The sequence below is a fragment of the Bombina bombina genome, chromosome 1, assembly GCF_027579735.1.
Source record: "Bombina bombina isolate aBomBom1 chromosome 1, aBomBom1.pri, whole genome shotgun sequence".
Classification (NCBI taxonomy): Eukaryota; Metazoa; Chordata; class Amphibia; order Anura; family Bombinatoridae; genus Bombina; species Bombina bombina.
Window position 1 is genome coordinate 1,113,409,344 of NC_069499.1, and position 23,312 is coordinate 1,113,432,655.

General features: G+C 38.9%; 1 protein-coding gene across 1 annotated transcript in view; it reads left to right on the top strand.

Annotated features, from left to right (window-relative positions):
* The window catches only part of MLLT6 (MLLT6, PHD finger containing), a 374,449-nt gene that overhangs the window by 148,429 nt on the left and 202,708 nt on the right, over window positions 1-23,312 (top strand). The window contains exons 7-8 of the mRNA XM_053697755.1: window positions 4,647-4,748; window positions 14,755-14,850. Of these exons, the coding sequence (XP_053553730.1) occupies window positions 4,647-4,748; window positions 14,755-14,850 (198 nt within the window). The remainder of the gene's footprint in view (window positions 1-4,646; window positions 4,749-14,754; window positions 14,851-23,312) is intronic.

Consider the following 23,312-nt stretch of genomic DNA (forward strand, 5'->3'; position numbering starts at 1 on the left):
GGCGGTGTTAGAGGCTCACTTTAGGGGGTTATAGATTTAATATAGCTGGCGGCGGTTTAGGGGTTAATAACTTTATTAGGTAGCGGCGGGCTCCGGGAGCGGCGGTTTAGGGGTTAATACATATTTTATTGTTAGGCTAGTGAGGGGGGATAGCGGATAGAGGGTTAGACGTGTCGGGCTATGTTAGGGAGGCGTGTTAGACGTGTCAGGCTATGTTAGGGAGGCGTGTTAGACAGTGCGGGTGATTTAGACTTTAGTCAGGTTTTGTAGGCGCCGGCAGTTTCTAACGTGCCGCAAGTCACTGGCGACGCCAGAAATTTGTACTTGCGCAGATTTCTGGACATCGCTGGTTTGTCAGACTTACGGCACGTTAGCATCTGACGGCGACATATATGGGATAGCTCGAGTTGCGAGCTGAAACTGCGGGCGACGCGGGTTCCCTTGCTTGCGCCGCAAACTACGATCTATATCGGATCGACCCCATAAATGCTATGATGTATTAATTTGTATGTACTGCATGCAATTGTATATATACAAAATATGTATTTATACAGACAACATGCAATCTTCAGTTTGCATTACAAAAATCACTATAGTACAGTAACCACAATGCTATATTATATTATTATTGTGTAGCCAAAAATGCATTTAACTATAAACAGGAAAGAGTTAATCCAGAGAGTGTCTAGTGGATTCTTTGCAATAATAATAAAGGGCCCATAAAAAGGGATAGCCCTTCTATGTTTGGTGGATGCTGTGTATTGTTACTATGTGATAATGAAATTACAACCTGTATCACAGAGGCTACCTGTCATGCCTAAAACATCAATGCAGAATAAAACAATAGAGGGGGTCCTTACCTCTTTCTCATCGTGGGTATGAGAAGACATGAATGCGTTGGTTGAGCCCGCCTCTTGCTGTCTGATTTTATTGTGCGGTGCATGTCAGTATGTGGCTCACAGAGATACACCATCAGACCAGGCCATCCTTTCCATCTCACACAAAGCACCAGCTGGGTGTCCGTGCACCGGCTGGGAAAGGAGGGGCATCTCCTTCAGACTCAGAGACACTGCTGGACTGTTAAAGCCTGCGCGCAGCATTGTGTTACAGCGCCTGCGGAGGCTAGCAGAGGCTAGCCCTGCCCTGCTGACACTCACTTTGTGCCCAGGTGTGCTGATAATAATCCGCCACATCTGCCTTAGCATTGACGGTGGACCCCTTGGCCTTGACCCTTCTTACAACAAGGCACAAGCCGTGCCACTCCGCACACATAAAAAACACCAAAAAATAAAACCATGTAATTTATGTTAATGTGGTGGTGTCACTCCCTGGAGGGTGTCACCTGGGTGTGGTCTGCACCCCCCGCACCCCGCTAGTGACGCCACTGAGAACCAGGTGGCTAATAGAATTTCTTCTGTGTTGGGACTCACTGGCTTATGCTATGATGTCTATGCTGTGGACATACAAAGACCTACTTTTTTCCTTTCAGAGTCCCTATACGAAAGCTAGGTCTTATGATTACTGCTTGTTAAGTTATTTTTTTTGTCCATGTTAAAATGTTTATATATAAAAAGAGGTGCCGCTCATGGCCTATTGTTCTTTTTATTGTTTAGAACCTTGTTTTGCTTATGGTCTCTAGGACATGCCAATGTATTAGACGCACAAGACTTGATGTATGTATATAGGCGTGTTGCCATGACAGTATAAGATGTTGTTTATGTATGCCATTGGCTACCTTAATAATAATTATTTTGAGAGAAAAAAATACATCACAGATCATTTCTCTAGATGAGTTTCCTTTTTTATTTTTATTGATTTCATTTTATTTTAATTTTGCCTTTTTGAGGCAGCTTTTGACAGGAAAGTCCTACAGGCTGCAGAGCCTGGTAAATAGGTGCCTGCCTTATTACTTCCCAGGGCCGCCATCAGGGGGTGACAGGGGTGACTCCTGTCAGGGGCCCAATGAGCCAGGGGGGCCCCATGCTAATTGAGCATGGGAAATGTTATTACAAGGAGTAAAGTATTAGCATTTGAGAGGATTTCTTAGTGTGCACTAAACCACTATGCTCAGTGTGAGACAGACTTGGCACTTTGTACAGTGTGTGCCTGAGTCAGACGACAGATCACTTTCATTTGAAGAGGAGGTAGGACTTACTTAGCAAATGTTTTTTATTTCTTTGTGCAATTTTGGATTGTAACTTCAGTGTGGTAGTAGTTGTATGGTGGGGCTAGGGGTCCATAAAAACACATTTTTTTAGCAGCAGTTTATTTATGATTATTTGACAATGCTGTAGAAATTCTATATTTAAAACCATGCAGAAATGTTTCCTCCTCAATACACAAATGGTAGATGCCCTTTTGGCAGATATGCATTTTATATATATATATATTACATTCCAGTTTACTGTCCCTTAATGCAAAGACTTTCCAGATGCAAGGAGGCATTTTATCTAAGATTTTTACATCTGCATAAAATTTTATACTCTCAGACTAAGATTGCTCAGTGTTTGAAATGAGACAGGTTAACTTTAAACTGTTCAGTTTACACTACAGCTGACTTAGTTTTGAAATACATACCAACAAGCCTAAATCCTGCATTTAACCAGATCTAATGGTATGAGTACCACAGCTTATGTTCCCATCAAGACCATATATAGAGTACAGCATTTTCAAAATCCATAAGTACAGCTGACAGATGGGAAAATTTGTACACTATATTTGAAGTGGTGCTCTTGGTTGGGGAAAATGGGAGAAAAAAAAACAAACATATGTCAACCTTTTAAAGGTACTTTTCTTCATCTAGCCATCTACCCAGCTCATGTATAATTTTGAATTCACAGAATTATTTTTGTTTGCACATTTACAAATATGATTCTTTAAAAAGTGATCTCTTAATTTCTGCATTTTTTTTTATCATGCATGTCACACACTGTTTATTTAGGGGATGCAAGGTGCATAAATGTTTCCTCCTGTGAGTGTTTCTGTGGGTGTCTGTGTTTGTCTTTGTGCTTTGGTTTGTGTCTCTATGTGTATGTATTTTTTATCTGTGGGTCTCTCTGTGAGGGTGGGTGTGTATGTCTTTGTGCATTTTCTGTGGATGTCTGTGAGGGTGTGTGCATATGTCTTTGAGCTTTTTCTATGGGTGTTTCTGTGAGAGTGTTTGTGTGTATGTATGTATGTATGTGTTTTCTGTGGGTGTCTCTGTGAGGGTGTGTGTATGTCTTTGTGTGTTTTCTGTGGATGTCTCAGTGAGGGTGTGTGTATGTATGTCTTTCTGTGTTTTTCATGTGGTTGTCTCTCTGTGTGTGTGTGTATGTCTTTGTGTGTTTTCTGTGGGTGTATGTGTGTATATGTCTTTGTGTGTTTTCTGAGGCTGTCTCTGTCAGTGTTTCCTTGGGTGTATGTGCAAGTTTGAGTTTGTGTGTGTGTGTGTCCATTGTCTGTTCCTTTTTAGGACATTTTGACCTTACTACTAATTATTCACATCTTTTTTCAGACCTTGAGACTAACAAGACCTTTCCGGAAGTAACCACTCCACCATTTAACCTTTATATTATTGTTTAGGCAGTTCAGGGCCCTTCCTTTCAGCCACTGCATGCTGTTGTCATAATTTAGTTGTCATCTTCCTTTACAAAAAGATAATCAGAACTCCATATTTTGTTTTCTAAATCTCCTTTTTTTACAAAACTGTAGTTTACCTCATTACTTGTCAGGTCAATGTAAACAAGTGCTAAGTGTCTGTTTGGGTTTCTGTGTCTGAGTGTGTTTCTTTGCGTGTCTGCTAGAATGTCTATATGTGAATCCTTATGTGTGAGTGTGTTTGTGTGTGTGTGTATTTTACTACCTTTACAACATTTCCAAGTTTAAATGGACAATTAAGAATAAAGTGCATATACGTTTTAGTCACTTGGTCAAAAATTGCACATGTCAAAGGGGGGGGGGGGGGGGCCCTGATCAATGGTTGAGTCAGGGGCCCCAAAATTTCTAGTGGCGGCCCTGTTACTTCCCACCCATTTTCTAGTGGATTCTACAGCCTGGGTATTGGATCCCAGGTGTAATTGCTTGTGGACTCTCACCACCTTATGAAAGAAGAAATTTATACTTGCCTGATAAATTTCTTTCATGGTGGTGAGAGTTCACGAGAATCACCCAGATTTATATTGCCCCTCGTTTACCCTGCTTTCTCCTTTCTTGCCTTTCTGTTTTCTCCTCTTGTTGGCTATACTTTAGACTGAGATGATCAGAGAGGTGAGAGAAATCAAAAGCCCTGGGTGTTGGATCTTTGCTTCCTCCTAGTGGCCAGGAGTTGAATTCCAGGTTTAATAGCTCATGGACTCTAACCACCATGGTTTTACTATGAAATTGATGCATTCATAATATAAAATTGGAAGCAAAACGGTAAAAAAATATAAACTTTTCAAAAGGAAAGACTGCAGACTACATTTAACTTCAGTTATTCACATGTATATGCTTTGTATTATGTGTTTTATTTAAACTTTAGAAATGACAAATACTTGATCATCCAGTGTTTTCACTTCTTTCTTTCCCCACAACCTAATCTTTCTGCTGTCTCACTTTATGTCACTGTTTTATCTCACAAATTGAGAGACCATTTCTCTCTTACCCTCATTTTCTTTCTTTATCAGAAGGTTTCTCGTCTCACCTGTCCTTTTGTGCCTGGTCGGTGCAGTCGTTCTGCCTCGCCTGCCCTAGAAAAACCCATTCTATATAGAGACCGACAGAAGAAGGTATATACATACTGTGTGTGTAGACTCTGGAATGTAATATCATATTAGTCCTCAAGTACCCCTTACAGGCCAGATTTTCATGATATCTTAACTAGAGTACATGGGAAATAATCACCTGATTGGTAAGAGAATACTAATATCCATGGTTGCTGATTATTTCACCTGTGTTTTAGTTAAGATATGAAAATCTGGCCTGTTAGGAGTACTTAAAGGGACGGTCTAGTCCAAAATAAACTGGCATGATTCAGATAGAGAATGTAATTTTAAACAATTTTCCAATTTACTTTTATCACCAATTTTGCTTTGTTCTCTTGTTATTCGTAGTTGAAAGCTAAACCTCGGAGGTTCATATGCTAATTTCTTAGCCCTTGAAGGCCACCTCTTCTCTCAGGGCATTTTGACAGTTTTTTTTACCACTAGAGGGTGTTAGTTCATGTGTGTCATATAGATAACACTGTGCTCATGCACGTGGAGTTCCAGTGAGCCAGCTCTGATTGGCTAAAATTGATGTCTGTCAAAAGAACTGAAATAACAGGGCAGTTTGTAGAGGCTTAGATACAGGGTAATCACAGAGGTAAAAAGTGTATTTATATAACTGTGTTGGTTATGCAAAACTAGGGAATGGATAATAAAGGGATTATCTATCTTTTTAAACAATAATTCTGGTGTAGGCTGTCCCTTTAAAGACTAGAGTTGAGAAACACTGGTGTAAGGTGATAAGGTTAGAGAAGTATATAATTGGGGATTTGTAAAAGGTCAGTAATGGTTAAAAAATTCAGTAATGCTCAGTAAAAGGTAATTTTGGAAGCAAATATAAGCATGTTACTTAAATAGTAAAAACAGATGAGCAAGCAGATGAGGGATAGGGCTTAGAGGTAGTTGTAAATAACACACTGCTTTGTCCTAATAGAAATGACTATCAAAACGGCAAACTTGAGTTTAGGGTAGTGGAAATCGCTGGTATGGTAGAGACTGTCAAAGTTTATCAACTTGGACCCACACAAACAAAGGTCAGTAGTTACAACATGACCAGCTAACTGAATTGCAGGAAAGAGCAGAGGAATTGGATCGCTAGCGAGCAATGAACATCTCTGCCATTAGTTACAGAATTATGGAAAATACAGTGGAACATTTTGGAGTATTAAAAAGTCATAATCTGGCAATGTAGACCCATACTGATCTCCAACTCTGAGAAATCTTACAGATACAATTAGGAATCAAAACAAGAAGAAAGATAGTAATTTCAAAACAACTAGCAGCCTCTCAGTAGACCTACTGTATTTAAAATACACAATTTTGATATAAAGAATTACCTGCAGATACCTAGCTCACAAATAAAATGTATGGCTGAATAATTAACATTCAGATCCTAGACAGATCCCGGTTTCTTACCTTGCATGCAAAGAGAAAAAGATGTTAGAGACGATATAATCATAATTATCCCTTTTTTTTTTTTCTTCCATTTCACAATATGTTCCAGGCATACAATCAGGTACTAACATAGTCAGAACTCTTGCCTAGGTACATCTTCATCCATAACAAAATTAAACTACCTAAACTACTAACAAACTTGGTGCTCTACGTTGTTGCTCATACCACATATGAATAGTTTTACCTTAGCTCTTTACAGTCCTTCTGGAGTGCATAGGCCTGCACCCTCTGGCGTCTCCAGGTTCTATTGCCATGAGACCTTCGCTGGTCATTAACTATACTTAGAAGCTATGCTATTATTATACAAGAAAACAAAAGACGTGTCAACAAAAGTTATCAAGGCTGTTTCATGTCTCTGGGCCCGGGGGGGGGGGGGGGGTTCCTGTCTCTGTTAGTTTTATTTTTCCCTTGGGAGGTTGTGGTTACTGTATTGGTGAGGTTAGACGTAGGGGGAGGATGAAGATATTCCCAGATGAATCTAGCATCTAGAAAGAAGGGCAATTTATTTCGTTTGATGTACCCATATTCCTCTAGGCCTATAAGTTCAGCCAGTCTCACACTAACCTCTGAAAGTGTATTTCTATCTCCTTCCACAATGATTTTATTCTGGGACAATCCCAGCATATATGTATTAGGCTACCCAACTCCCCACAAACCCCTCCAACATTTTCGCGAGTATTCAGGGTATATAGTGTTCAGTCTTGTTGGTGTTAAATACCAGCGTGATAGAATCTTATAGTTCATCTCGAGTATCTGTGGAGATGTGGAGGATTTTTTCGTTCTTAGAAATATTTTGCCCCATTCCTTACTGTCTATGTCTATGTGGAGGATGAGAGCCCATTTGGAAGTGTTGGCAGGTAAATGGAGTTTTTGGTTTTCTATTAGCAATTGGCGGAAAACTGATAGTGGACCTTGAATCGATATCCCCTTATCACACAATCGCTCGAAGGGTGTCAAGGGGCGTAGGAAGTCTTTCTTAAATGGGGAGGTTTGTATAAAATGTTGAGTAACTATCCCTTTAATAACCACAAAGTAAAGAATTAAATAAGATTCTAATAAAACATTTGAATATCCTGAAAGGAGGCCCGCTAATAAGTGGATATGTCAAAAACACTCCAGAAGCAATATATAGAAAAAATAAATGATCTAAAGAATGATTTATCTGACATACAGCTCTTTTAAACCTAGAAAAACAAATATAACTTATACGAATATATTTAAAGAAGAAATAAAAGGCTTTTTTCCTTGTCTTATATGTACAGTATGAAAATATAGTTCCAAAACTAAAAAAGGGAATATAACAATAAGATAATTGATTTTATAATTAATGATCAGGTAAGATGCATCGCTAGGAATGTTATATACCTCATTCAGTGCCCATGTTCTTAAGGGGACACTGAACCCAAATTTTTTCTTTTGTAATTCAGATAGAGCATTCAATTTTAAGCAACTTTCTAATTTAGTCCTATTATCACATTTTCTTCATTCTCTTGGTATCTTTATTTGAAATGCAAGAATGTAAGTTTAGATGCCGGCCCATTTTTGGTGAACAACCTGGGTTGTTCTTGCTGATTGGTGGATAAATTCATTCACCAATGAACAAGTACTTTCCAGGCTTCTGAACCAAACAAATAGCTTAGATGCCTTCTTTTTCAAATAAAGATAGCAAGAGAACAAAGAAAATTTGATAATAGGAGTAAATTAGAAAGTTGCTTAAAATTGCATGCTCTTTCTGAATCATGAAAGAAAAACAAAATTGGGTATAGTGTCCTTTTAACAATATTTAGGAGAAACAACACAACGGCAACCTGTTAGGGATAGGATAAGAAAGCAACTATTCAGTAATACACGTAAATAATCAATACCTATTATCTACACACTTTAAAGGGATCTGAAATACATTTTTTTTCTTTTGTGATTAAGACAAACCATATCATTTTAAACAACTTCTGTTATCTAGTTTGCTTCATTCTCTTGGTATACTTTGTTGAAGGAGCAGCAATGCACTACTGGGAGATAACTGAACACATCATGTAAACCAATTAGCAGCTAGCTCCCAGTCGAGCTATTCAACAAAGGATATCAAGAGGATGAATCTGATTAAATAATAGAAGGAAAATAGAAAGCTATTTAAAATTGCATTATTTTTAGTACTATTAAAGGGATATGAATCCCAAAATTTGTATGTGATTTTTAATAACTTTCTAATTTACTTCTATTATAAATTTTATCTTCGTTCTCTTGGTGTCTTTGATTTAAAAGCAGTAACATATGCTTAGGAGTTGGTCCATTTCTGGAGCCCAGAATATCATGGGAATATTTTTTATTTTAAATGGTATGTCTGTCTGAATCACAAAAGAAAATGTTTGGGTTTCATAAGCCTTTAATTTGTAATTGAAGCATTTCAAGTTAGTTTACATCTTGTGGTTTTATGGTATTAATAAATATGTTTTGATAATTTATAGATTGTTTTCTAGTGTAATTGTTACTATAGCCTGTATTGGCACACCTTAAAGTGATTGTAATCTTTGGCAATTTAATCCACAGTCCAAAAGGCAGAACCTTTTGTTCATTTTCTGAGATGAGATTTTTTTTAGTGAAAATTTTTCTGCAGTGGCTTTGAGGAGCCGGTGTTGCTGCATTTTTTACCCTTACTCAGTGTGCATGATCTGGGACCGTTGTGTGCTGGATTGATCTGGGACTGTTGTGTGCTGGATTGATCTGGGACCGTTGTGTGCTGGATTGATCTGGGACCGTTGTGTGCTGGATTGATCTGGGACCGTTGTGTGCTGGATTGATCTGGGACCGTTGTGTGCTGGATTGATCTGGGACCGTTGTGTGCTGGATTGATCTGGGACCGTTGTGTGCTGGATTGATCTGGGACCGTTGTGTGCTGGATTGATCTGTTTGTTTTCAGTGTGCATGAGGACAGGTTCATGAACAGCCTCGCTGATGTCAGCTGTACGTTTCCACAGTGTCAGTCTGCCTGGGAACCTGCTCTACTATACTGCTGGGGTCTATATGCTTATTATATGCTGATGTATAATATATGCTTCCTAATGGATGACACGTAGAAATGAGTCTCTCTCTCTCTCTCTCTCTCTCTCTCATTTTCACAATATCCAATTAACGCGTAAGTTTCAGCCACTGTGATCTCTACTACACAGATATACACACACACACATATGCATACATATACACATTTATTAAAGAACAAAAAAAATCTGGCTCCTAAGTATTTTGGTTGGCTCCTGGACTTAAAATAAATTTAATTGATTGATCTGGTAGATTATGCTAATGTGGGGGGAGTGCCTTCTCTGTTTCTCTCTTTGGACGCAGAGAAGGCATTTGATCGTGTGAATTGGAATTATTTGCATTCTGTTCTGGAAAATATGGGGATCTCAGGAAAATTTCATGCAGCAATAATCCTCTATATACTCACAGCCATCAGCATTTGTCAAAATAGCGGGTTACAACTTTAAATCTATTCACATTTTAAATGGAACGAGACAGGGTTTTCCCTTGTCACCACTGCTTTTTGCCCTTAGTATTGAACCATTAGCGGCCCATATTCGACAAAACAAAGATATTGCAGGGATTAATATAAACTCGAAAGAATATAAAATGTTATTCTCTCACAAAACCAATGATCTCCATGCCACTGATATAATCAACTTTACACTCTCTTGCAAAAATCTCAGGTTATAAGATCAATCAGGATAAGTTTGAAGTGATAAGTACTAATGTACTATAGCACACTAAAAAGCTATTAGAACTTAATTTTAACCTTAAATGGGCAGAACAGGGAATTAGATATTTGGGTATACAACTCACACGCAAAACAGATTCTGTATATAAAAATAACTTTACTCCATTGATTTTACAAATTAAAAAATGATTGGCAAAATGGGATAAATTAAATATATCATTATATGGTAGATTGATAGTAATCAAAATGGCTATACTTCCTCAATTATTATATTTATTCAGGTCCCTTCCCATTAATGTCCCTCCAAATGTGCTTCATAAACTGCAAAAAGATATATCTTTTATTTGGAAAAGGTCTAGGAGAAAGGAGGAGGTTTGGGGCTACCAGACTTATTGGGATATTATTATGCAGCTAGGATAGTGCAAACTTCACTTTGGCATAATATCTCTGATAATTTACAATGGGTACGCATTGAATCAGATCTTATGCAGATTTCACCAATATACAGACTACTATGGTCCGATAAAGCATATAGACCACAAGCCTGGAGAACATATATCTCAATATCCCATACGGTCACACTATGGGACTCTTTAATACCTAAGTACTCTCTGATCTCTAAGAATTCCAGAACGACTCCACTGATAACCTTATCTACTAATTTTAACTATGCACTACATAACAAATGGGCTAACAGAGGCTTATATAACATTGCAGACACATTGCAAGGCAAACGTTCTTAAAGGGTCACTGAACCCAATTTTTTTCTTTCATGATTCAGATAGAACATGCAATTTTAAGCAATTTTCTAATTTACTCCTATTCATTTTTCTTTGTTCTCTTCCTATCTTTATTTGAAAAAGAAGACATCTAAGCTATTTTTTTGGTTCAGTACTCTGGACAGCACTTGTTTATTGGTTTGTTAAATTAATACACCAATCAGCAAGAACAACCCAGGTTGTTCACCAAAAATGGGCCGGCATCTAAACTTACATTCTTGCTTTTCAAATAAAGATAGCAAGAGAATGAAGAAAATTTGATAATAGCAGTAAATTAGAAAGTTGCTTAAAATGGCATGCTTTATCTGAATCACAAAATAAAAAATTTGGGTTCTGTGTCCCTTTAAGCTACATTCAATACACTGAACTAAATACCCAAGACGCATCAAGCTGGTTTCAATATCTACAACTACGAGCAAGGGTAAATTAAGTCCTAGGCAAAGATACACTTAAGACAATTACATATCTAGAACATTTATGTCTCTCACCGAAAAGAACAAAGGGAGCTATCTCAAATTTATACCCATTATTTAACATTCCCACAGATAAAACAAAACTTCCTTTTGTGCAAATGGGAATAGGAGTTTAATTTTAATTGAACAACAGAAAAATGGTGTGAAGTATTAAACAAGGGCTCATTATTTTCAATCTGTGCACATCTTAAAGAAAATTACCTAAAGGTAGCATTCAGATGGTACTTTCACCCTACTAGACTGCATCAGGTGGACCAAACCAAACCAAAATGTCTTAGAGGCTGTGACGATCAAGGCTTATACTCACATATGTGGTGGTTCTGCCCACATATGTCTGGCATCTGGACTCAGCAGTCTAGATTATTAAGTGACATATTTGAAAAAGATATCCAACTAACCTCTACACAAGCCCTTTTACATGAGCCAATTAAGGGGCCCTGGATCTTTTACATAGACAATAGAGACAGAAATTAAAATTAAGTTACGTTACGTTAAAGGACCAGTCAACACAGTAGATTTGCATAATCAACAAATGCAAGATAACAAGACAATGCAATAGCACTTAGTCTGAACTTCAAATGAGTAGTAGATTTTTTTTTTCTGACAATTTTAAAAGTTATGTCTTTTTCCACTCGCCCTGTACCATGTGACAGCCATCAGCCATTCACAAATGCATACACGTACCATGTGACAGCCATTCACAAATGCATACACGTACCATGTGACAGCCATCAGCCATTCACAAATGCATACACGTACCATGTGACAGCCATCAGCCATTCACAAATGCATACACGTACCATGTGACAGCCATCAGCCATTCACAAATGCATACACGTACCATGTGACAGCCATCAGCCATTCACAAATGCATACACACTTATTCTTGCACATGCTCAGTAGGGACTGGTGACTCAAAAAGTTTAAATATAAATAGAATGTGCACATTTTGTTAATGGAAGTAAATTGGAAAGTTGTTTAAAATGGCATGCTCTATCTGAATAATGAAAGTTTAATTTTGATTGAGTGTCCCTTTAATGGAATTGCTTGTAGTGTTGTTTCCGGACTTTTGTAATCTTGAGACACTTTTGTAATGTACTTATGTTACTGATATGGAATAGACACAACCTATGTTTGAATTTCTGTATCTTAACCAAATACTTTAATACTTTATTATTTTATCATTCATCCTCTTATGTATGTTTGTAATTATTTTTCTTTGAAAATATACAATAAAATGTTATTTAAAAAAAATAAAAAAAAAATAAAAAAATTGTTAAGCTCTGACTTACCTTTTCTGCAATGTGCTGTTACCCTGTATCTCCCTGGAGTTCAGGAAGGGGGAGGAAATTCTATTAGCCAATAGGAATTAAAGGGGAAAAAATCCTATTGGCTGTTGCAATCAGCCAATAGGATTGAGCTCACATTCTATTGATTAATTGGAATAGCCAATAGAATGCGAGCTTAATCCTATTGGCTGATTGCAACAGCCAATAGGATTTTTTCACCTTTAATTCCTATTGGCTGATAGAATTTTATCAGCCAATCGAAATGTAAGGGATGCCATCTTGGATGACGTCACTTAAAGGGAAACTTCATTCTACAGCAGCGATCGGAAGAAGAGGATGCTCTGCGCATCCAGTGTTAGGTTTTTTTTAAGGATTTATTGGGTGGTTTTTATTTTTAGATTAGGGTTTGGACAATGTAAAAGAGCTAAATGCTCTTTTAAGGGCAATGCCCTTTTCAGGGCAATGGTTAGCTTAGGTTTATTTAGGGGGTTTGGTTGGGGGGTGTTTGTATTTTTTTAACAGGTAAAAGAGCTGCTTTATTTGGGGCAATGCCCTGCAAAAGGCCCTTTTGAGGGCCATTGGAAGTTTAGTGTAGGCTAGTTTTTTTTTTTATTTTGGTGGGCTTTTTTATTTTGATAGGGCTATTAGATTAGGAGTAATTGTTTTTTATTTTTGATAATTTCGTGTTTTTTATTTTGTGTAATTTAGTGTTTATTTTTTTTGTAATTTAGATAATTGTATTTTATTAATTTAATTTATTTTATTGTAATGTTAGGTTTTAGTGTAAGGCAGGTTAGGTTTTATTTTACAGGCAAATTTATATTTATTTTAACTAGGTAGTTAGTAAATAGTTAACTATTTACTAACTAGTCTACCTAGTTAAAATAAATTCAAATTTACCTATGAAATAAAAATAAAACCTAAGGGTTATGCTTAGGATTAGGGTTACATTAGGGTTAAGTTTAGGTGTTAATATATTTATTTAGTGTTAGTGATGTGGGAGGCCAGAGGTTTAGGGGTTAATAACTTTAGTATAGTGGCGGCGACTTTGGGGGCGGTAGATTAGGGGTTAATAACTGTGATGTAGGTGGCTGCGATTTCGGGAACGGCAGATTAGGGATTAATAGTTTTATTTAGGTGGCGGCGATGTTAAGGGCAGCAGATTAGGGTTTAATAACATTATGTAGGTTGCGGCGATGTTAGGGGCAGCAGATTAGGGGTTAATAACTGTATGTAGGTGACGGCGATATCGGGGCTGGCAGATTAGGGGTTAATAACTGTAATGTAGGTGGCAGCAGATTAGTGGTGTTTAGACATGTTTTTTATGTTAGGGTGTTAGGTTTAAACTTAACTTTTTCTTTCCCCATAGACATCAATGGGGCTGCGTTACGGAGCTTTTGTTTCCACAATCGCAGGTGTTAGGCTTTTTTTGCCGAGTCTCCTCATTGATGTCTATGGGGAAATCGTGCACGAGCACATCAAAACACTTCTTGTATTTGGGTGACATATGGAGCTCAACGCAACCATATCGCCCGTACAAGCCGGGTTTTACAAAACCTGTAATAGCAGCGCTATAGGGAGGTGAAATACCGCCGCTTTTGTGGCGGTCGTTAATTTCCCTATAGCGCTCAAAACTCGTAATCTGGCTGTAAGTTTGTTGCTGTTAAATTTTGACTAGTTTTGGGAGTACTGATTGTAGACGGTTGCAATTTAGTATCTTGGGCTCACGTCTTTTACCAAATTATTTTCATATTTTTTTTTTTTAAAGCAATTATTTTATTGAAAGCCAAAATTATACAAAGTACAGGTGATACCTTTAACAATAATGGAAGTTTACATTTTGTCATTAGTATTCTCTGTTGTTGTTAATAATGGCAAAGGAAGAAAAAGGGAAAACAAAAGGAATAAAGTTACAATATTTAAACAACATTTTGTTACAACATGTATGGCTGTAAAGTAATAGAAACTCATCTGTTTTAAAGTGAGGTAGGTGTATGGAATTTCAGTTCAACACAATGCACTACTTTATGATTCATTTATAAAGGATTTGGTTGTTGAGAGAAGTCAACAACAAAAGGAGTTACTTTTGGAGAGTGTATTTTGATTTGTTTTTTTCAATCCGTTTTAATCCAAAAGTGAGACTGAAATCGTTCCTCAGGTATTGAGGTATAACTGATAACAGTGTGTTTTTATCATTTTTAAAAATGTTTTATTCAGTCTTCTATAGTTGCCCTCTCTTTCACTTCATTGCATGCACACTATCAAAATTCTGAGGCTGGGCAAACGGAACACTGACCTACTGACTTCTGTTTATTAATTCTGTAGAGTCATAAAGACAAAGAGAGGATCCGGCATCGAAAGCACCGGGATTCCCCAGGTCATTTGAATGCTCCATCCCTGCTACCCATAACTGCTGAGAAGGTACAATAGCTCTGTGCATTCTCTGTAAAGATGCAGCAATTACTCTTTTACACTTAACCCTGCTTTTAAGGGATATGAAACCCAAAATATTTCTTTCATGGTTCAGATAGAGCATGCTATTTTAAATAACTTCCTAATTTACTTCTATTGTCATTTTTTCTTTGTTCTCTTGGTATCTTTTGTTGAAAAGCAGGGATGTATGCTTAGGAGCCGGCACATACATATACATATAGATAGAAGTAAATCAGAATTATTTTGTGTCTCATATCCCTTTAAGCAAGTTCATAAATAGTAACTATTCAACACATTTTCTGCAACACATCCATCTATGCTAATCCATTATGTGTAACCATACTACTATCACACAAGTACATAGAAGACTAGTCCAACTCACAAACCTATATCCTTCACACTAATACAGTTGTTACCTTTGTGTACTTCTACATTTGCCTTAAAGGGACATGAAACCCAAAATAATTATTTCATGATTTAGGTAGAACATACAATTTTAAACAACTTTCCAGTTTACTTCTATTATCAAATTTGCTTAATTCTCTTGGTATAATTTGTTGAAAGAGCACCAATGCACTACTGGTTGCTGACTGAACACATGGGTGAGCCAATGACAATGGGTATATATATATATATATATATATATATATATGCAGTCACCAATCACCAGCTAGAACCTAGGTTCTTTGTTGCTCCAGAGCTTACCTAGATAAACCTTTCAGCAGAGGATGACAAGAGAACGAAGCAAATTAATATAAGTAAATTGGAAAGTTGTTTAAAATTGTGTGCTCTGTCTAAAGCAAGAATGTCTAATTATGACTTTACCGTCCCTTTAAGTCGACATTTTGCTAGATTACAAGTGGTTAGCTATTGTTAGCGTGGGACCCGATAAGCAATATCGCAAACACGCTAACTGGTATGCATATTGAAAGTAAATGGTTGCGCTCAAGCATAAATAAAATTTGCGCTCATCTGGTTAGCGCAAATTAAGACATGGGGCCGATTTAACAAGCTGTCAATCGGCCCAATTGAGCTGTTTCCACGCAAGCCTTTAGGCCCGCCGGAAACAACAATTAAGAAGCAGCGGTCTTAAGAACACTGCTCCTTAACTCGGCCTCCGTGGCTGTGGACATCAATCCGCCCGATCGTATACGATTGGGCTGATTGACCCCCGCTACTAGCGGCCGATTGGTTGCGAATCTGCAGGGGGCGGCATTGCACAAGCAGTTCACCAGAAGAAACAGGAAGTGGCAAAGAGCACCACAGCAGAGCTGCTATATAGCTCCTCCCCTAACTCCTCCCCCCAGTCATTCTCTTTGCCTATGCTAGCAATAGGAAGGGTAAAGTTTATGTGGTGATAAAAAGATAGTTTAGTTTTTCTTCAATCAAGAATTTTTTATGGTACCGGTGAATACTGTTTTTACTCTGGCATGACATAGAAGAATAATCATGCCTTGAGTCTGATGATCTTAGCAGTAGTAACTATGATCCATGTTCGTTCTCTCAAGTTTTACTGAGGAAGTACGGGAGAAATCTTCAGTATGGGGGAACGTTTTCTTGCTACAAGCAGTATCAAGGTATGTGCAGTCATTTACATTCTGAGCAAACCTGATATATCAGAATTTGGCTGACATATTTCCCATGCGGGGAAAGGGTAAGCAGTATTCCTTATATAAAAAAAAAGGTTGGCACTGTAGTAACCTGTGTATTATTATACCATTCAAGATAACATGGGATACTTAAGGGCTGGTTTTAGACACTGGGGCAGCCTAGGAAACACCTAATGTTACGATTATGGGGTTTATTGAGGCTGAGTTTAATTTTTCTTTGGGGTTCACATGGCATGTTCATTACAAAAAAGCAGTGTGTGCATATTTTTATTGTTGAAACGCTTCCCATGCGGTTTTCTCAAGTTGTCGGTTCATCAGACATGATGGGCGGGGCCTAATTTTGCGCTTCAGTGTGCAGTTAGTTTCTGGAGAGGTAGCAGCCATTAGCTCCGGTTGGAACCAGACTGTGAGGCTGTATTTTGGAGTGGGACCGGATCGTTTTGATAGGTCTTGGGGGCAGGTAGGCGCTGTGGCGAGGTGCAGAATCCATTAAGTGAAAATTGTCTGATCGTTTTTTACTGCCTAATTTACTAAAAATAAGATTTAACTCTCCTATTACTTGTGGTGCAATATCCGATAGCACATTATGCTCTCATATCAACAAAATTACTCATTTTGAATATCGTTTTAACGACTTTGCAAAACAGTGTACACTTTTTATCCTTAAAGGCGCAGTAACCGTTTTTGTGCAGAATTGTTTTTTTCACATATAATAAAGATTGGGAACGACTTGTGCTGTTATTACTAGTCTGTACAACATGTCTGACATGGGAACTCAGTGTTCTATGTGTTTAGAAGCCATGGTGGAACCCCCTCTTACATTGTGCCCTTCTTGTACTGAAAGGGCCTTACACTGTAAGGATCACATTTTAAATAAAGAAAGTGGGCCTCTAGATGGTTCTCAGTCTGCAGAGAATCAGGATATGCCATCTAATTCTCCCCAAGTGTCACAACTTTTAACGCCCACACAAGCGACGCCAAGTACTTCTAGTGCATCTACTTCTTTTACTTTGCAAGATATGGCTGCAGTTATGTCTACTACCCTTACAGAGGTATTGTCTAAACTGCCAGGTTTGCAGGGTAAACGCCATAGGTCAGATATTAATGTAGATACTGAACCCTTTGACGCCTTAGTGGCTATTTCCGATGCACCCTCCCAATGCTCTGATTTGGGGGTTAGGGATTTTATGTCTGAGGGAGAACTTTCAGAGTCAGGAAATGTATTACCTCAGACAGATTCGGACTTCGTGTCCTTTAAATTCAGATTAGAACACCTCCGCTTATTGCTCAGGGAGGTTCTGGCGACTCTGGATGATTGTGACCCGATCACGATTCCCCCAGAAAAATTGTGTAAAATGGACAAATATTTGGAAGTACCTACTTAGACGGATGTTTTTCCGTTTCCTAAGAGAATTTCGGAAATTGTTAAGAAGGAATGGGATAGACCAGGTATACAGTTTTCTCCCCCTCCTAGTTTTAAGAAAAGGTTTCCCATATCTGACACCATGTGGGACTTCTGGCAATTGATTTTTTGTGTGTTTGTGGATTTATTTTCTCAGTGAATAAAGGCAATTTCTCTTGTTAAGTGTATCCAGTCAACGGATCATCCATTACTTATGGGATATTCTCCTTCCCAACAGGAAGTTGCAAGAGTTCACCCACAGCAGAGCTGCTATATAGCTCCTCCCCTAACTGCCATATCCAGTCATTCTCTTGCAACTCTCAACATAGATGGAGGTCGTAAGAGGAGTGTGGTGTTTTATACTTAGTTTATTTCTTCAATCAAAAGTTTGTTATTTTTAAATGGTACCGGAGTGTACTGTTTATCTCAGGCAGTATTTAGAAGAAGAATCTGCCTGCGTTTTCTATGATCTTAGCAGAAGTAACTAAGATCCATTGCTGTTCTCGCATATTCTGAGGAGTGAGGTAACTTCAGAGACGGAATGGCGTGCAGGTTTTCCTGCAATAAGGTATGTGCAGTTAATATTTTTCTAGGGATGGAATTTGCTAGAAAATACTGCTGATACCGGAGTAATGTAAGTAAAGCCTTAAATGCAGTGATAGCGACTGGTATCAGGCTTATTAATAGAGATACATACTCTTATAAAAGTGTAATTTAAAACGTTTGCTGGCATGTTTAATCGTTTTTTATATATGTTTGGTGATAAAACTTATTGGGGCCTAGTTTTTTCCACATGGCTGGCTTAAATTTTGCTTAGAAACAGTTTCCTAAGGCTTTCCACTGTTGTAATATGAGTGGGAGGGGCCTATTTTGGCGATTTTTTTTTTGTGCAGTTAAAATTACAAAATGAATCATCCAGATTCCCTCAGCAGTCCCATGAATACTACAGGACATCTCTAAAGGGCTAAAAAGGCTTCCAAAATCGTTTATAGGGAAGGTAATCCACAGCACAGCTGTGGCAGTTTTGTTGTGTCTGTTAAAAAACGTCTGTCGTTTTTTTGATCTGTTTTTTGCATTAAGGGGTTAATCATCCATTTGCAAGTGGGTGCAATGCTCTGTTAACTTATTACATATACTGTAAAAATTTTGTTTGATTTACTGCCTTTTTTCACTGTTTTTCAAATTTTGACAAAATTTGTTTCTCTTAAAGGCACAGTAACGTTTTTTTATATTTGCTTGTTAACTTGATTTAAAGTGTTTTCCAAGCTTACTAGTCTCATTACTAGTCTGTACTAACATGTCTGACATAGAGGAAGCTCCTTGTTCATTATGTTTAAAAGCCATGGTGGAACCCCATCTTAGAATGTGTACCAGATGTACTGATTTCATGTTAAGCAATAAAGATAATTTTTTGTCTTTAAAAACATTATCACCAGAGGATTCTGTCGAGGGGGAAGTTATGCCGACTAACTCTCCCCACGTGTCAGACCCTTTGACTCCCGCTTCAGGGACTCACGCTCAAATGGCGCCAAGTACATCAAGGGCGCCCATAGCGTTTATTTTACCAGAGGATTCTGTCAAGGGGAAAGTTATGCCGACTAACTCTCCCCACGTGTCAGGCTCTTCGACTCCCGCTTCAGGGACTCACGCTCAAATGGCGCCAAGTACATCAAGGGCGCTCATAGCGTTTATTTTACAAGATATGGCGAAAGTTATGAATAATACTCTGGCAGCGGTATTAGTCAGACTACCTGAAATTAAAGGAAAGCTAGATAGCTCTGGGGGTAGATACAGAGCATACAGATGCGTCAAGAACCATGTCTGATACTGCCTCACAATATGCAGAAGCTGAGGGGAGCTTCAGTCTGTGGGTGATATTTTTGACTCAGGGAAGATGATTTAACCTGATTCCGATATTTCTACATTTAAAGTTTATGCTTGAGATCCTCCACTTGTTGCTCAGGGAGGTTTTAGCAGCTCTGAATGACTGTGTTACAATCACAGTGCCAGAGAAATTGTGTAGACTGAATAAATACTATGCAGTGCCGGTGTGTACTGATGTTTTCTCCAACATAGGTGTGTCCGGTCCACGGCGTCATCCTTACTTGTGGGATATTCTCTTCCCCAACAGGAAATGGCAAAGAGCCCAGCAAAGCTGGTCACATGATCCCTCCTAGGCTCCGCCTACCCCAGTCATTCTCTTTGCCGTTGTACAGGCAACATCTCCACGGAGATGGCTTAGAGTTTTTTAGTGTTTAACTGTAGTTTTTATTATTCAATCAAGAGTTTGTTATTTTGAAATAGTGCTGGTATGTACTATTTACTCAGAAACAGAAAAGAGATGAAGATTTCTGTTTGTATGAGGAAAATGATTTTAGCAACCGTAACTAAAATCCATGGCTGTTCCACACAGGACTGTTGAGAGCAATTAACTTCAGTTGGGGGAACAGTGTGCAGTCTCTTGCTGCTTGAGGTATGACACATTCTAACAAGACGATGTAATGCTGGAAGCTGTCATTTTCCCTATGGGATCCGGTAAGCCATGTTTATTACGATGGTAAATAAGGGCTTCACAAGGGCTTATTAAGACTGTAGACTTTTCTGGGCTAAATCGATTCATTATTAACACATATTTAGCCTTGAGGAATCATTTTATCTGGGTATATTGATATTATAATATCGGCAGAGCCTCATTTTCGCGCCGGTGTGGCGCACTTGTTTTTGAGAAGCATGGCATGCAGTCGCATGTGAGAGGAGCTCTGATACTTAGAAAAGACTTTCTGAAGGCGTCATTTGGTATCGTATTCCCCTTTGGGTTTGGTTGGGTCTCAGCAAAGCAGATACCAGGGACTGTAAAGGGGTTAAAGTGTTAAAACGGCTCCGGTTCCGTTATTTTAAGGGTTAAAGCTTCCAAATTTGGTGTGCAATACTTTTAAGGCTTTAAGACACTGTGGTGAAAATTTGGTGAATTTTGTACAATTCCTTCATGTTTTTTCGCAATTGCAGTAATAAAGTGTGTTCAGTTTAAAATTTAAAGTGACAGTAACGGTTTTATTTTAAAACGTTTTTTGTACTTTATTATCAAGTGTATGCCTGTTTAACATGTCTGAACTACCAGATAGACTGTGTTCTGAATGTGGGGAAGCCAGAATTCCTGTTCATTTAAATAAATGTGATTTATGTGATAATGACAATGATGCCCAAGATGATTCCTCAAGTGAGGGGAGTAAGCATGGTACTGCATCATTCCCTCCTTCGTCTACACGAGTCTTGCCCACTCAGGAGGCCCCTAGTACATCTAGCGCGCCAATACTCCTTACTATGCAACAATTAACGGCTGTAATGGATAATTCTGTCAAAAACATTTTAGCCAAAATGAACCCTTGTCAGCGTAAGCGTGGCTGCTCTGTTTTAGTTACTGAAGAGCATGACGACGCTGATATTAATATCTCTGAAGGGCCCCTAACCCTATCTGAGGGGGCCAGGGAGGTTTTGTCTGAGGGAGAAATTACTGATTCAGGGAACATTTCTCAACAGGCTGAACCTGATGTAATTGCATTTAAATTTAAGTTGGAACATCTCCGCATTCTGCTTAAGGAGGTATTATCCACTCTGGATGATTGTGAAAAGTTGGTCATCCCAGAGAAACTATGTAAAATGGACAAGTTCCTAGAGGTGCCGGGGCTCCCAGAAGCTTTTCCTATACCCAAGCGGGTGGCGGACATTGTTAATAAAGAATGGGAAAGGCCCGGTATTCCTTTCGTCCCTCCCCCCATATTTAAAAAATTGTTTCCTATGGTCGACCCCAGAAAGGACTTATGGCAGACAGTCCCCAAGGTCGAGGGAGCGGTTTCTACTTTAAACAAACGCACCACTATACCCATAGAGGATAGTTGTGCTTTCAAAGATCCTATGGATAAAAAATTAGAAGGTTTGCTTAAAAAGATGTTTGTTCAGCAGGGTTACCTTCTACAACCAATTTCATGCATTGTCCCTGTCACTACAGCCGCATGTTTCTGGTTTGATGAGCTGATAAAGGCGCTCGATAGTGATTCTCCTCCTTATGAGGAGATTATGGACAGAATCAATGCTCTCAAATTGGCTAATTCTTTCACCCTAGACGCCACTTTGCAATTGGCTAGGTTAGCGGCTAAGAATTCTGGGTTTGCTATTGTGGCGCGCAGAGCGCTTTGGTTGAAATCTTGGTCGGCTGATGCGTCTTCCAAGAACAAGCTACTAAACATTCCTTTCAAGGGGAAAACGCTGTTTGGCCCTGACTTGAAAGAGATTATCTCTGATATCACTGGGGGTAAGGGCCACGCCCTTCCTCAGGATCGGCCTTTCAAGGCGAAAAATAGACCTAATTTTCGTCCCTTTCGTAAAAACGGACCAGCCCAAAGTGCTACGTCCTCTAAGCAAGAGGGTAATACTTCTCAAGCCAAGCCAGCTTGGAGACCAATGCAAGGCTGGAATAAGGGAAAGCAGGCCAAGAAACCTGCCACTGCTACCAAGACAGCATGAAATATTGGCCCCCGATCCGGGACCGGATCTGGTGGGGGGCAGACTCTCTCTCTTCGCTCAGGCTTGGGCAAGAGATGTTCTGGATCCTTGGGCGCTAGAAATAGTCTCCCAGGGTTATCTTCTGGAATTCAAGGGACTTCCCCCAAGGGGGAGGTTCCACAGGTCTCAGTTGTCTTCAGACCACATAAAAAGACAGGCGTTCTTACATTGTGTAGAAGACCTGTTAAAAATGGGAGTGATTCATCCTGTTCCACTAAGAGAACAAGGGATAGGGTTCTACTCCAATCTGTTCATAGTTCCCAAAAAAGAGGGAACGTTCAGACCAATCTTAGATCTCAAGATCTTAAACAAGTTTCTCAAGGTTCCATCGTTCAAGATGGAAACCATTCGAACTATTCTTCCTTCCATCCAGGAAGGTCAATTCATGACCACGGTGGATTTAAAGGATGCGTATCTACATATTCCTATCCACAAGGAACATCATCGGTTCCTAAGGTTCGCATTCCTGGACAAACATTACCAGTTCGTGGCGCTTCCTTTCGGATTAGCCACTGCTCCAAGGATTTTCACAAAGGTACTAGGGTCCCTTCTAGCGGTGCTAAGACCAAGGGGCATTGCAGTAGTACCTTACCTGGACGACATTCTGATTCAAGCGTCGTCCCTTCCTCAAGCAAAGGCTCACACGGACATCGTCCTGGCCTTTCTCAGATCTCACGGCTGGAAAGTGAACGTGGAAAAGAGTTCTCTATCCCCGTCAACAAGGGTTCCCTTCTTGGGAACAATTATAGACTCCTTAGAAATGAGGATCTTTCTAACAGAGGCCAGAAAAACAAAACTTCTAGACTCTTGTCGGATACTTCATTCCGTTCCTCTTCCTTCCATAGCTCAGTGCATGGAAGTGATCGGGTTGATGGTAG